General features: G+C 40.2%; 1 protein-coding gene across 1 annotated transcript; it reads right to left on the reverse strand.

The window, feature by feature from the left end:
- Window positions 1-9143: 9143 nt before the first annotated feature.
- LOC145400087 (cuticle protein 18.6-like) lies at window positions 9144-14397 on the reverse strand. Its single transcript, XM_080272591.1, has 3 exons — window positions 14386-14397; window positions 12452-12583; window positions 9144-9416 (listed from the first exon to the last, which is right to left on the reverse strand). The coding sequence occupies exons 1-3, from the start codon at window positions 14395-14397 to the stop codon at window positions 9144-9146; spliced, it is 417 nt and encodes a 138-aa protein (XP_080128717.1).
- Between the last annotated feature and the right edge of the window lie 1588 nt (window positions 14398-15985).

Here is a 15985-nt window from a genome sequence, read left to right on the forward strand (position 1 = left end):
AAGTCTTACCTACCTCCTATCCTACATCTACCACTACCATCCAGCTCTTGAATCGCAAATCTATATCAACTACTTCCGCCAATGTCTTACCCCCACATATCTCCATCACTTGTTTCCTATCCTCCATTTATGTCCTATCCCTCGCCTATCTCCACCACCTGTTTCATTTTCTTCATTAATCTCCTGTCTCACACCAGTCTCCTATTCCACACTTATCTCTTGACCCAAACCCATCACATCCACCATCTATTTCCTATCCCCAGCTATCTCCACCACATACTTCCCATCCCCCATCTATGCCTAACCCCCACCTATCTCCAATCCTCATCCCCCCCATTTTCCCCATCTCCCTATCCCCGGGCGTGTCTGTGTGGCAGTGGGTGTCAGTCAGCGGTCACCGTGGCGTGTACATATATATAAAATTGTAAATAACCTTCATAAAGCAACTCACTACACCCTCCCACCCGCATTTGTATACATCGCTAAGGCAAAACTGTATTTATATATGTATCGATATGTAACCATGAATTTAAATGCACAGTTTTAACCTCTGGAATCCGGTGACGTATAATTAAGGTATTCTCGCTACATCCCGATGATTTTCTTAACCTTGAGCAAAATATTTATACTGATGACTTTAGAAACAAGCTTCATTAACCATTTTGCCGCTTGAATTCTTTCCTTGAGCCAAATCAAGCCTCCTGAAGGTAGAGAGAATAAATTAAAATATACGACACCAGAATGAAGAACACAGTAATTTACTTTTGCCATATTATAGAAGACTATATGTAGTTAAAGAAAGGCCTGTCATATTGAAGGAGTTAAAGGAAGCTGTGTCTCACTCCCCCACCTCGAAAAGTCTCGCTTACGCTGAGTAGAATCGTCTGGTGATGGCGGGAGTAAAGTAAAGATGACGTTATCCGGATCCCAGAGGTTAAGAAAAGTCATAGTTTGGTCACAAGAGAGAGAAAGAGAGAGTTAGAAAGAAAGAGGAAAAGAGCGAGAGAGAGAGAATGAGGATTCATATATTTCGTGCTCACTTTTTAAACGATTAGTGTCTTTTATTTATAAGATTTTCGTTCCATGTTCGGAGTAAGGCATATGTAAGCAATTTGTGTGTCATGTTATTTAGTGTTTACCGTAGACGTTTGTTGTTCATCCCCCTCAAAAAACAAAAAAAGTTGCTAATTTGCACAAAAAGGTGTAGCATAGGAGAGTTCTAGGTTGTGCGATAGCTCGAGGTGAGAGACGTCGAAAGGAACTCAGGATAATTGTTATAGCCCCGTTTTCAACCCCCTTCCTCTTCCTGGATTTTACACTCAGGCCTTTCTCTGCTAAGACTTCTTTTCCATAGTCTGTTGTCGCTGCCACCATACTATTTAATTCAGCTTCAGTGAGGTTTCCTAGTCGTAAATGGATTCATACTGGTAACCTGTAACTCTTCCAGCTCGCATAAAATTCATCATTTAGCGAAATATAATCGTCAGGAGAGAGCAAAGATAGCATTACATTAAAGTCCTCGGCCTGAGGAGGCTAACCTTCTCACTATGATGTCGTCTTTTGTATTTAATATTGCTGTCTCCAGGCAATTTTATTGAGCTTAAGAGCCTTTTTTTTTAACTAGAGGTGTTAGAGGTAGCCTTCATTAACCCATGCCCACTACCAGGGGATCTCCTTAGCTGAAAGATAAATCAAGTCTGGTGGTAGCAAGAACAAGACGATAAAGACGTTGGCCTGAAGGGAATAATTTTTTCCATTTCTTTGACCTTCAACTTGAACAGAAGGCAAACTAGGGTCAATGCTGGATTCCCCCTATACCTGACTGGCCTCGAGAGATCAATATTTGTTCCATTTATGTATATGTGTAAGGACGCTGAATCAGATCAAATGACAATGGATAAGACCCCCCTTTGTGAATAGCAATAGGTCATCTCGTACTTGACCCCTTCACTGCGAGGATGTCATAAGTTTAGTTTATTTCTATTACACTCAGACGATTTTAGTAGCTTAGGGGAGTCCTCTTGTCACGAAAGGTTTAACAATGAATATATTTAAACCCCAAGTTTGGAAAAGCGTCTTCTAAGCTTAAGAAATCGTCTGGTGAAAGTCTGGTTAGAATAAAAAATGACGTTGTTGTAGTGAAGGGGTAAAAGAATCAACAATTTCTGTCATCTGTTGTTTGTGCCATGGAAAGCACAAGGTGGATTTTTTTTTTTTTTCGCACTCTACCATTAAAACCCCTTCACTACGGCGACATCTCTTATCATTTATACCTGCTATCTTCACACATTCAGCCTAGGAGAGACTTTTCACACTGGAGGGGTTGGATTCAGCCTTAACTAATCCCTGCACCGTTAGAGGTCACTCCAAAGTTGAATGTAATTGTTTGGAAGCAAAAAAAAACTGCAAAAGGTTGTCATCGAGGTGAGATGGCTCAGCTCAAACATGCAAGTTGTGTGTTAGGATATTGTTGATGTAAGTTTTTGCTAACAACCCCGCAACACATTCCATTTTCACCCCTTACAGCTTGGGGAATGTCTTTTGTGCATTTTATTACTGCTATCTTCCAGACGATTTTATCCGAGTTAAGAAAGTCCTCGCCTATTGGACGGACTAGTGCCGTCTATGCCTAATCCCCACCTGCTCAAAACTCCTCCAATTAAATAAAATCGTTTGGCGGTGACAGATAATAAAATAACAACTAAATAAGACATAATCACAATGAAGGAGTAAGAGCACAGAAATTTTGACTGGGTACATGTTTCTTGGGATTACTTAACACTTTCAGTAAGGTGATATATTTTTGCATATTCTTGTGGCCACCAAAGGATGTTCTTCAGCTGGGGCGAAAAATTTCTAAGCTCTGTGTTCTCGTCAGATAAGAAGACTCCCTAGCACCTCTTCCCTTGCGATTTTTTTTTGGGGGGATACGGCTGGTTAATATAAATTTGTACGTTATTTATGCTGAGTATGACGGTACTGGAGTGATATAAATGACACAGAAGAGGATAGGTAGGATTAATAAGCAAAATAAGTCGCTTAAGAGAGGGTGTTATAAGTGTTATATTTCTTGTCTGTTTAGGAGGCTTTCTATCACCTCTGACTTGGATTTATTTTGCACTGTACAGATTATAATACAGTTCATTACTCTCTTTTCTGCTGCCTCTATCCCTTCCCATGGACAGAGATTCCCAAAACAGTACACACTAATATATTAACGTACCGGATTCAGAAACACACTAGCAAGGAAGAGGTGCTGGGAGCCGCCTCACCCAAAGGGAATGCGGACCTTAGTGTAAGAGTTAGTGGTTTAATCAGCAACCCTTTAACTTCACAAGGCTCATCCGAAAGTTAAATAAAATCGCCTTATGGCAGCAAAAAAAAAAAAAAAAAAGAAAGAAAGAAAGAAATGACGTCGCCGTAATAAAAGATTGAACATTTTCTGTATGATGGCATCTTTATTTTATTTTTACTTCACCAGACAACTTTATTTAACTCTGTGGAAAATACTCACCCGAGAAGGTTAAAATTTATTCCATTAAACTTCACTACTATGAAAGGCTCATCAGAGTTAAATACAACATCAGATGATGGCAAGAATATGTCATGAATGATGCAGACTGGCTGAAAGAGTTAATGTATGAAGTACCCATCGTGCATTGTTATTCACTGCTGCTCCCTGCAGTTCTCTTCCTACCATTCTTCATTCATTCATTGTCTCCTTTGTTCTACTTTGATCATATTTAGTTAGATGAGTATATTCTCTATTTACAAGTCTGTTCCCTTCTCCAAGGCCTTTACAGTTTACTGACAAGATGTATATTCATTTGCAACCCGTTTTCTTTCATGAAACAAATGACATTACAAGTGACGACATATTTCACATGACGTTGCTTATAGTCTCTTCTAAGTCTATTGTATGTTTTTTCCCCTTGTGAATTTACTTACTCATTTGTGCGAGTACATATAATTTCATCAGACCGTCAACACTTCTAATTTTAGCGGCATCCTTCAGCTTCATTATATTTTCTTCGCTCCATGCTTTCTAAGTCCCTTTGCCAATTCTGCATCCCACTGAATCAGAACTATACCTAACTCGTCTCTAAATAACCTGATTTCCGATTCCAATTCCTGTTCTGAACGACAAATGCATCTTCATGGTTTCATTAAATTGCTCTTTAGTTTCACAGTCTCTTTCATCATTACATTAACCAGCCCAGACCTAACATGTTACTTTAGTTTCTATTTTGAATTTCATATTTCACGATTTCAGTTCATGTTCATTCGTTTCACACCAGTACATCTCCGATCAGTCCACATTGCTTTAGTTCCTGTTTGAGCATCATATTCATTATCACGGCCTTTCTAACAAGTCTCATCACTTTCACATCCTGTTTCATCACTGCATGTTTAATCAGTCCACCTTTCTTTAGTTTCTGTTTTGAGAGTCATGTCCATCTCCACAGCTTCATTAACCTCCCTCATACGTTTCATGTCCTGTCTCAGCATTGCACTTCATCGCTCAGCAGTTTCACATCCTCTAATCGGTCCATGTCTGTATTTCCTCGCTCATCAGTTTTATATCCTCCATTCACTTAACCTTATTGTATGTTCTTGCGCATCAATTTCATATCCTATATTTAATCCAACTTACTGAAATCTCTTGCCCATCAGTTTCACACCCTTCAATCAAGCCATCTATTAAAATTTCTTGCTTATCAATTTCATATAGATTAATCGGTTCATCTAACTGTATGTCCTTCTTCATCAGTTTCAAATCCTCTATTTAGTTCACCTTAAGCTACTTTTCTCCTTGTTCAATCTACTTGTTTTGATCAGTCTACTTTATTTTATACCCTTGTTCATCAGTTTCACATCCTCTAATCAATCTACCTTACTTTATAATCTTGCTCATCAGTTTCACATCCCTTCTTACTTTACAGTATTTACTTGCTCATCAGTTTCACATTCTGCTGTATATTTAATCCACCTTACTTTAGTTCCACCGACCGACAGAGCCAGCAGACACACAGTGGACACACCAGAGGCAACGTACGACAGACACACTCTCGATACACACTGACCAGTGAGCGTAAGTCCTCATCTCCGGGGGGTGCTCGTGTGATACTGAACTCAGCACTTTTCGTTCGTCATAGTGAGGATTATAAAGGTATACTCAGCACTTTTCGTTACGCTGTGCACTTTACGTTATGCTCAGCCTGCGTTGTAGTCAGTCAAGATGTAAAAAATAGCAAGATAACTTTTGTTGTGGTTTCATTTATCCCCAACAAATTAAAATAAAAACCTTCTTATTTCTTGAATAGCATGATAATTTTGTTAAGAATACTGATGTCTATACACAAAAGAAAGATTCTTTAAGGCAATAAAAACATATTAATCCATAAATCATAAAAATCTATCTATCTATCTATTGTCAGACGCCTCAATCCCGTTTGGGGTGGCCACAAACAAATCGCCTCCAAGTCGCCCTGTCCCCCGCCATTTCACTGCCCTGCTCCCAACTCACCCTCCCCTCTCTCATATACCTCTCCACCCCATCCCTCCATCTCATCCTCGGCCTCCCCCTCCCTCTTCCCCCCTCCACCTCACTCACATACACTCTCTTCGTCAGTCTTTCACCCTCAATCCTCTCCACATGGCCAAACCACCTCAGTGTGTTCATAAAAATACCACACAATAATACCAGTAAAGTTAAAGCACAAATGCCTAACTGCAAGTCAACTTCTCAAGAACTTTCAAAAGCTTACCAGTAACTTGTATTCATATTTTCTTATTATAGCCAGTCTTGAAATAGTACAGGCATGTTCCAGTAATAACAGAATTCCTCACCATCATCAAATATATCTCTCCAAATAACACACGGGGTGGAAAAACAAGGAAACACTTTTGGTCCTTTCCGGGACCTTAACCAAACTAGAAAGCAGTACCAAGATTTAACTTCTCTTACTTCCACCACAAAAGGAGGTTCCAGCCTTCATCCCGTACAGTTACTAATCGGGTGAGATGTCTCAGTACCAGTGCAAAGCGTTTCTTGTTTTTGACCCCCTCAGTCCACTGGCGTATCATGTATTGTTCTTGCTTCCATCAACTACCATTATTCAACCTCGAAAAGGCCTCTAGTGTTGAAGAGGTATGGGATGGATATATCTAAGCCCTAGTGTTCGAAAATACTATCTTAAGGAAAATGTAATCGCATGAAAATGGCAAAAATACCTTAGAGATACGGCTTTGAGTTCAAGGGCTTAATCAGAACATTGGAACCAAAGGCCGCCAGCCTGAAAATAAATACCCTCCCCCCCTTTAAAAAAGAAAAAAGAAAATAGGAATAAAAATAATAAAAATCAGACAAAAAAAAAAAAAAAAGCCTAAGCAAGATCAATTCACTGGAACATACCTAAGTATATCACCTTTAAAGTACAGATGGCTATGGAAAAACACATGTTGGTAACGTTGTTTGAGTAAGAGTGTCGAATGTAATAATGAAAATTACTAGAGTGATGCAACAGGACAATGGAGAGAGAGAGAGAGAGAGAGAGGGGGGGGGGGTTGATGAGAGTAATACCTTTGAAGTTACACTGTCTAAAAAAAATCTTCGTGGGGGAAGCACGCCCCCCAGCACCAAAACAAGCACGCACAAACGCATGCTCCACCCCCCACACACTCACACACAAAATGCGACCTGTACTGTACATAGGGGTGGGCAAAGCCAAAACAAGTAACTGGTGGATTGCTTCAGACATATGAGGATAGCTCAGCACGCCCATTGTTAAGTCGATAAATATTGCTCTGATTCTTTTGTCTCTTCAAAGATTTTAATGAGTGGAAGTATTACCCACTGCATTTATCACTCTCCTGTCTCTGCTGCTCTGTGCCATAGGAGGTACGAAGTCGCTTGCAACAAAGGTACTGATCGTTCAGGTCATCACATCTCTTTACTTGTACAAAGTAGATGTTACTTATTGAGAAAGATTGAGTCAAAGTCTTAAAGCCTGCAGTATGACATCGCATACAAAATATGACGTCCAATTATTTCAAAGGTTAACCGGTTACGTCTATGAAAGGCAGAGCATATCTGTTAGGTATCTCGTACATTTACACTAGAGATATATGCACTTAGGACGGAAAGAAGAGTGAGAACCCGTGGATAATTATGTGCTACATGTCATCCATAGAGGATCTGGTAAATCTAAGACACAGTATGGATAAAAACAGAAACGGGACAGTGTGTGGATAATTAGGTGTTGCACGCCATCCATAATGGAACTGGGTCGCTGAAGGACGTCATAATAATAGTTTGTTCACTGTAACAGCGACAATGCAACGCTGAGACGAAGCGGTGACAGGGGAGTTAGCGAGTGGAGGGGAACTTATGAGACCCAGGCCCCTTGTTGTATCTACCCTGTTTAGAAGGGCAGTATGAAGTATGAGATGAACCACATCCCCCTTCTTTCTCTCCATACATGTACATGACAACTATAGGCCTACTCCAGAGAGAAGTGAACAAAGCTACTTTACAAAGTCAGTGACTGTGAGAGGCTAAAAGACAGCAGGGAATCAGCTCAAAATAAAATGTGACTATCTTGTAAAAGACAGGCAAGCAGAAGGGTCGAGAAATTTGGCTTTTGAGACATTAAACTCAGAATTCGGGAGGTTAATGGCGCATGGTGTTTGCCAGAGCAAAATAGATATGACGTCGTCCGAGGGTGAAGGGTTAATTTATATTTTTATTTATTTTTTTTTTATTTTTTTTTTTTTTTGCAGAAACACTAGACAAAATAGAATTGTCTATGTTCCACCACGTTGATATTGTAGTGACTGGACAAGTGAAGGGTGGAACCACATAAGAAAAAGATTAGATGTTCTTCTCAAAAGATTACTCATTAATAACTGTTAGGGAAGAGGTGAAACAACTGAACCTAAGGGATACCCCAGCTGACAGATCAGTGACCGCATACAACAGGTCACACAGGAAGCATGAGATTAGAGCACAGACTGAAGGATGGAAACTGTAAGGAGAAAAGTTAAGAAATTTATCATTTATGCCAGATTCGATCGATGGCATTGGTTATGTTTCTACACCCCAATCCATTCCATTTATTCACCTATTTTACAACACGCAGGAAACATTTTCGATAATGATACTATGTAATTAAACTTAAACCTTTATTCCACCGGGTTATGGCACAGGTGACGTGTCCGGCATGCAGGTAACAAGGAATATAATATTCAACAATATGCAAATTGCCCTCAGACCAGCCGAGGGGGAGTGGGCGTTAAGGGAAAAGCCCAGTGCAGTACTGTTACACAGTCAGTGATCAAGTGAGTGTTATAATATGATTTATTGCATGCATCGCTTTAGCTTCTTCAAAAATAATTAGTTTTTTTTGCTATAACTCATTTGTCAGGTCGTGACAATGTATGGATCAAAGCTTTTAAAACTATCCTGATCTTTTAATTAACCTTTTCACTACGACGGGGATTTATATGTTTAAAATAGACCACTCTCTGTCGACTTTTTCAAGTTTAGATAAGGTCTTTTATACTGAAGGGGTTAGAGTGTCCCCGTTAACCTATACATTATGATGACGACTTCTCAGACATTTTTTCTTAACTCACGATGAACCTCTACTTATGAAGGAATTAATTCCTTCATGGTGATGACGCCTTACATATATTTATTTTTGCAACCATCAGTTGAATATATTCAGTCAAGGAAACACCTTGTAGCGAAGGGTTTACTGGGGACTGTTTCTAAAATCTTCATAACAGATCTTTCCTAAGCTCATTACAGCGCCAAAGGTAACAAGAATATTCACTGACTTCATTCCACCGAAAGGGCTAATGACTGTTCGCCATAATCTTGGTTTATGGTGCTGAAGGGGACAACAGGACGCGGGGGGAGGGAGAAGGGAAAGGTGGGCTGTGTGGGACAACTGGGTCAGGGTAGGAGGGCTATAATCTGAATGCAGTAAGTATAGAATAAACAAAGGCGTCATCATACTGTAAGGAGTAATGACTGGCAGGATATCTTAGGTATATGTTGCAAGGGGATCATGGGTAGAAAAAAATAAACTAGAAAAAGGCCTCATCGTACTGAACGGCTAATTATCATTTGCTATATTTTAGGCATAAGGTGCAGGCGCAGGGGGGCTGTAAGGGTCGGGAGCGGGGTAAGATGGCGGATGGGCTGGGTACTGAGCCTCACCCTCGTAAGTCACTTCAGCTACCAGACCGTCGCCATTGTCCGCATACTTGACCGTCTGCTTGCGACCATCAGGGAGGTCCACCGTGTAGCTGCCCTCGGTCTTGTAGCCGTCGCGGGACTCTGCGTGACCGTAGTTGGCGCCAGAGTAGCCATCAGCGACACCGTAGTTGTAGTTGTATTTTGGAGGGGCCTGGAATATGCAGGGATGCTTACATTTCCTTCTGGTGTTACTGACATCTTTGTATTCAAGTGGACAACAAAAGAAAGTAATTTCACACACTTTTGGCTGAACCCCTATATTTATTTTACTTTCCATGGATAACAAAACAGCCTCCCCCCCCCCCTTAGATCAGTTGTTCATAAAACTGATGAGATTAAACTTTGGAATGCTTGAAATCAGCGAAGAGATCAAGAGGTGGCATATTAAATGGTCAGCTCTTATCGCGCACAGGAGTTTTCCAGCATGACTGGTGTCACCTTGGCAGTGTTTGTTTTTCTTCCATCATCATGATTTTGCTTCTTAGTTCGAGTTTTTCGGCAGGTGAGGCTCTCAGTTATGCAGTGGATTATGGCTTTCCCATTTAAGAAATTCATAATGAGATCAGGAAAGAGTTAAATGGATAACTGAGAACAATACATACGTCCCGCCATTACAGCATCAGTCTCCCAGCCAGGGGAGCTGGAAAAGGGTTCATTACCTGCCATACATATACTGTATACTATGTTTCTCCCCTAACACTGCGATTCTCGTCAACCTGGTTACCTTCTTTGAGTCACTGTTTTTGTATTGCTGATGTTCATGTTAAGATGAACTTTTTGTCAGATTTGTTGTGTTCTTTAGCTCAGAAATGGGGAGCAACTTCAAGCCGATACTAAACTCACAGGCCATGGGCATGGCAGGGTTGTAAAACTTGGCTTATACGAGATATTTAACACGTTTACTGGCAGCCATTGAGCTATGACTTCATTCTGAGAGAGAGACAGAGAGAGAGAGAGAGAGAGAGAGAGAGAGAGAGACAGAGAGAGAGAGAGAGAGAGAGAGACAGAGACAGAGAGAGAGAGAGAGAGAGTTGCCAGATGTCGTGTTTGTGAATGTTCCTCGTAGATGACTTTTCGGTGCATTTTTTTCCTTCTTCCAATTTCCCTTCACGCTACATTATATACAATTATCTCTCTCAGACATGGACGGAAATACTACAATTCCCTTTTCTGGCAGTTGTGGTATGAGATCACAAGGCAAATATTCCCACGGGATGGAGGAATACACAACTTGCTCATGGAAATCACTGATGCTTCCTTTGACTTGAAATTATGGTGGGATGACCCATTTGTTTATATGAGGCGATAGTTACTGCTCATATTAATCAGTTAACATGCTGGGGGTTGTTTCCATCGTCTCCACGGCTGTAATATATGCACTGCTGGGATGGTAAAATATGTTCTACAATTCTTAATGATAGATATATTTTACTATCTTTATATGATGTGAAGTTGGTAGTGGGAGCGACTGCAGCCTCGACAGTTTGTAGTGCCAGTATCTTCTTGCAGACTAATGGGAATTAGTTGTTGGTTTTATATCTTCTCTATTTTTGCCGTGCAACTGCCATGTAATTTCATTTAGCCTCTTCTTATATGTGGGATATTTATCAGTCTCCTGTATCCGTTCTCGTTTATAGTACACTTAGAACACTAGAAGGAGAAGGGAAAAGAATCCTTCTTGCAGGTCCCTACTTACCCAAAACATGTTCCTCGGCGTCTCATCCTACCTAAAATATGGTCCTCCGGGTTCTGACCCAGCTTAAAAAATAATCCAGTGATAAGCCTACCATTGTGCAAAATTTAATTTTCCTACAAAAAAAAAAAAAAAAACTGTGTCCGTACACACACACACACACACACACACACACACACACACACACACACACACACACATATTATTTTGTTTCATTAAGGAATGGTGAAAAAGAAGGTGACAACCGCGCACATCCGTTGGTCTAAAGATAAAACATTTGAATTTTCCATTATCTTCACCTTCGACCTACTGTTCTCAATTCAGTTTTCTTTCCTGACGTGTAACACATTCACAAACTCTGGTCTGAATCGGATTAAAACTTTATGAGCTGACCAAGTCCATGACCTTGGACTGTAACCTTTCCCTGCGACCTTGAAGTCTGACTGGCCGTTATCAAAATCGAATCCTCTTATTCATTTCATAGTCTAAACTCTTTCACAAAGTTTGGTCTAAATTAGACAAAAGCTTTAAGCTGACCTTGTCACGTGACTTTGTCTTTTGACATACTGTTCTCAGAAACAAGAGATTGTTCCCTTGGCTGACCCTTAGCAATTCCACCAGGTGTGATTCACATCAGATCAAGACTGTTTTATGTGCACTCACTTAAAGGCCTAAGGCCGCAAATGAGTCATAACTCAGGAACCGGTGGCTCGATTGGACTAGATTTTGTTTTGTTCTTCAAGATAAAAAATTTTAATGGTACGGTACCTTGCTATAACAAAAACTGCCCTACGTTGCACAGTTTTGGGTGTGTTACGGTAACTTCAGTTCCCACAAAGAAAGTGATCCGCCTAAAGGCCGCCGAAGCAGCTTGATGTCAAAATGCCAGTAATGAGTCATAACTCGGGAACCGGTGGCCCAATTAGACCGGAAATTGTTTTACTTTTTAAAGTTATAACATTGTAGCGCTGCCGTGCTCTAACAAAAATTGCGCTACAATGCGCCGTTTTTGTTGTTACGGTCACAAAGGGACAAACCAACAAACATACAGAAATCGGATCGTTATACTATAGATTTTCGCACATAGACACACGAGTCGAACGGTGGCCTTGTCCTGTGACCTTGACCCCTCACTGATTATTCTCAGAACATATTTCATTCGTTCTTGCATTACCTTCAACATTTCCATTATAAAAACTGTTCAGTCTGATCTTGCTAGGTCAGGCTTTGACTTAGCTATGTGACCTTGACCTTTGATCTGTTGTTTTCAAAATCAGTTGGTCAACCCCACTACTGTCCCCGAACACTTCTACTAAAATTGGTCAAAATTCGACGAAAATTATTTGTGTTATTTTCTTTACACACACACACACACATACACACACGCACGCACGCACTGACGCTCGCACGTGCGCGCGCACGCGTCGAGTAAAGGATATCACCCATTCTCACTTTACTAGCGCGGGTGTAATAAAAAACTTTGATATACTGACATCTGGGTATGTTTCCTCAGGGGCAGGGTAGCCGCGTGGGAGAGGGTCGTATTGTGGCTGGGGGACCTCATAGACGGGGGCCTGGTCCGCCACGATCACACCCACCAGGCAGCACGCGACGACAACACTGATCTGGACAAGATTGGGGAGAATGTGGAAGGGTATCAGCTGCATGGTATGCTGAGAAAACATAAGAACGTTTAAAGTATCAGAGCAAAGAAGTAATATTATGAAGAAACGTATGATAAAAAATTACATCAAAATCATCATCACCGTCATAATACACATCATAACCCATTTTCCCACCTTCACATGGCCCGGGGGGGGGGGGGACAATATTTCTTGAAAGGTTCTTCATTTACCTCAGTCGTGTTTGTTACCGAGTACTAACAAAAGGGATCTGAATCCTAAATCGGTTTTGCGTCTTGTAGTCTGGGTACCTTCCATTTCAGTCACAGTTCAAATGGATTGAAGAAATCTGGTTCACAGGTGCTATCTTATGTCGAACATAAATCAGAGGAGAAAGGAAACTACCAAACAGACAGTCTCGTCCATCTCTTCTGTTGTTGTTTGAGGTACGAAGTTGATTGGAGTATTTTGTTTTTTGCAGTGGAATTGCTACATCTGTGCAGCAGTGCAAAAAAAAAAAACATGGGGGAGGAGGAGAGTTGCAGCCAATACTCCTAATCCCTTTATTCACCTTTTGCGATACAAAGAAAGTATGAAGACATTTCTCTCTACCACAAAGGATCAAAATATAGAAGATGTGGGACCGATAGCAGATAAAAATGAAAGTCCCATAAAAATTAAGAGTAAGAAAGAGTTCTTATAGGAAAGCAGAAGTAACAATTAGCACTAAGTGAAAGAAAAAAGCAGAGCGAGATCAAAGAGTGAGGATTAAAGCATGAAAAAATGTACAACAGATGAAAAAAAAAATGTATGAAGAAACTTAGACGTAGTATATCATAGCCAATGAAATCTAGAGAATGTAAAAGCATGGGATATTTATTAAATTTTACTGAACAATGGGAACTGGTCTATGATGATGATCATCATCATGCTCATTATGATGACAAACTGGCGGCAAAGAGATATAAATATTTTCAAAGGCATCTCAGTAAAATCCGGTAAAGTAGCAGCATAATTACAGCTACAAAATAGAGATGCATATGACCACATCATCATCATCATCACAGGTAACAAAAAATTACACAAAATTGCACAAATACAAGGACATCTATAAGCATTAACTCACTAGGGTGACGTAAAACAAGAGGAAATACGGCAGGAAACTGTGTAGACCAGCAAGTCTGCGCAATCATTCAGTGATTAGGTCAAGTACTGATGATTACATTGATTCTTGCTAACAGTTTCGTACGGTAAATTTAGAGAGTATCTTCATTTTTTTCAATCTGAGTAAAATACTACTGACCTATGCTTTTTTCAAACGTAAAAATTATAGTGTCTAAATGCCAGTTTAACTATCGATAGACAGACGGATAAATAGATAGGTAGGTAGGTAGGTAGGTAGGTAGGTAGGCAGAGAAACAAATTTTATAAATGTATTCAAAATATTGCTCCGGCAGCAAATGTGAAAGATTGTGAAAGACAAATATTGACCAAACAATCCCAAGGACATCTTTTGTAAGGTATTCTGGTTAATCGTAGATGATACAATGCAGTTCTGGACCTTAAGCTGTCATCCCGAGGACATATTTTTCATTTGATACTAATACTAATTTTTTTTATTTAGCTTTGGAGAAATAGTCAGAGCTGTAGGGTTAACTGGATAAGTGAAAAGAACTCAGCTAAATAACAAATATTATTTTAATAGCGGCATATTATACTAGGTAATCGAATAGAGGTAGGGACTATTTACAGCGATAACCCACACTAATTGATCTTTGAGCACTACTTTTCCCTGCGCTGCTTACCTTGATGCTCATGGCTGGTGTCTGTTGGCTGTCCGGCTGGTCATATGGCTTTTATATCCGCGTCAGCTCCGGCCACAAGCCAGACTTTCTAAGGGGGGAAAACACAGCCCGGTTTCTCGCTGGCAGATGGCTTTCCTCTCACTTCACTCTCGCTTTTTGTGCCAGAAGGATTTTGTTGGCCGTCTGCTGCTTCCTTTTGTTAATCATCATTATAAATCTCCTTCTTCTATTCTTTTCTTCTTCATTCATTTCCTGGACCGCTTCCTTTCTTTTAAGAGCGCTTTTATCCTTCCTTTTTTTCGTCGTCTTCTTCGTTCGTCTGTGTTTTCTTGGCCTTCTGCCTCCTCCTGTTGCTCATCTTTTTATTTTTTTAATTCTTTTCATTCTTTATTTCTTTATGCATCCTTATTTTCGCTCGTCTTTATTATTGTCCTTCTCTGCTATGCTTCTTTATTGTCTTCCACTCGTTCATCCTTCGTTATACATAATCGTGGTTCACTCGCTACCTCACCCTCTTGGTTTATTTATTTATTTTTTTTTTCCAGCTGCTCGCCTTTGAATGTTTTATCACAGTTAATCTTTGTTTCTTCTTGCCGAGTGTTATTATCAATTATAAGGCAATCGGCCACGTCGGCCTCTGGCTTGCTTCTGAGTAGATTTACATGAGCCCGATGAGTCACTGAAACAGCTGTATTCTTATTGACTGAGCAAAATAAGACAGATAACAGTTATGGGTTTAATATCTGACAACGAGAGATCCTGAAGCCTCCCCCTTCCTTGTGCACGTGGTAAGACTTTAAGTGAAATTAATGATTTATTATACTGACTTTACAAATACATTTCACAAGATTATTCTAAAGAGTAATTCCGAGACCTGAAACACAGTGCGTTAGGTTTTTTTATGTGGATAAAATCGTGACGGACAGGAAGGAAACAAAAGATAAACTTAAAGAAATTACGTGTATATTAGAATGAGGCTTAGCATTAAAGTAATTCCAGGATCAATTTCCTGGTGTCACTAAGCCAGACAAAAAAAAAAAAAAAAAAATAGATTAAGCTTGCACTTTCGCAGTCTTCAAAGGGACCATATACGCTAAATGAATAATATATATATATATATATATATATATATATATATATATACGGAGCCCCATATATATATACGGAGCCTCTGTGGTGCAGTGGTAGAGTGTGCGTTTCGTACACGGGTGAGCCAGGGTTCGCGCCCAGCCAGGGTAATAAACTTTGGGAGTGTTCACCCGGCCACGTATTGCACTGGCGGACACAAGGGGTGCTGTGAACCAGTGTCGCTTACTATAAAGTATGTTTGCACCCAGTCGGCTTGCGCGGCCCGATTACACTTGGTTCACACACTACACACACATCCTACACTACACTTACAAGATATATATATAATTAGAAAGAGAGAGAGGAGAGACTTGTCAAGGGCAGCAGGAAGAAATTAAGATATGTCATCGTAGTGAAAGCAGGCTTACGTGCCGGAACGACTGACATCGACTGGGAAATCAGCACGTTTTCTCCGACTCTTGTTTGCACCTCTCTGTTAATCAGTAATTTCCTCTCCTGCCTTTCCACTTCT

This window comes from Coenobita brevimanus, chromosome 51, assembly GCF_032717465.1.
Source record: "Coenobita brevimanus isolate Jiangsu-jjx chromosome 51, ASM3271746v2, whole genome shotgun sequence".
In the NCBI taxonomy this organism is placed as follows: domain Eukaryota; kingdom Metazoa; phylum Arthropoda; class Malacostraca; order Decapoda; family Coenobitidae; genus Coenobita; species Coenobita brevimanus.

Bases quoted from the DNA above. Each gene is read 5' to 3' on its own strand.
- LOC145400087 (XM_080272591.1), bottom strand. The intron at 9,417-12,451 runs GTCAGTATATCA...TGCATATTCCAG, and splicing joins CTGAGGAAACATACCCAGAT to GCCCCTCCAAAATACAACTA.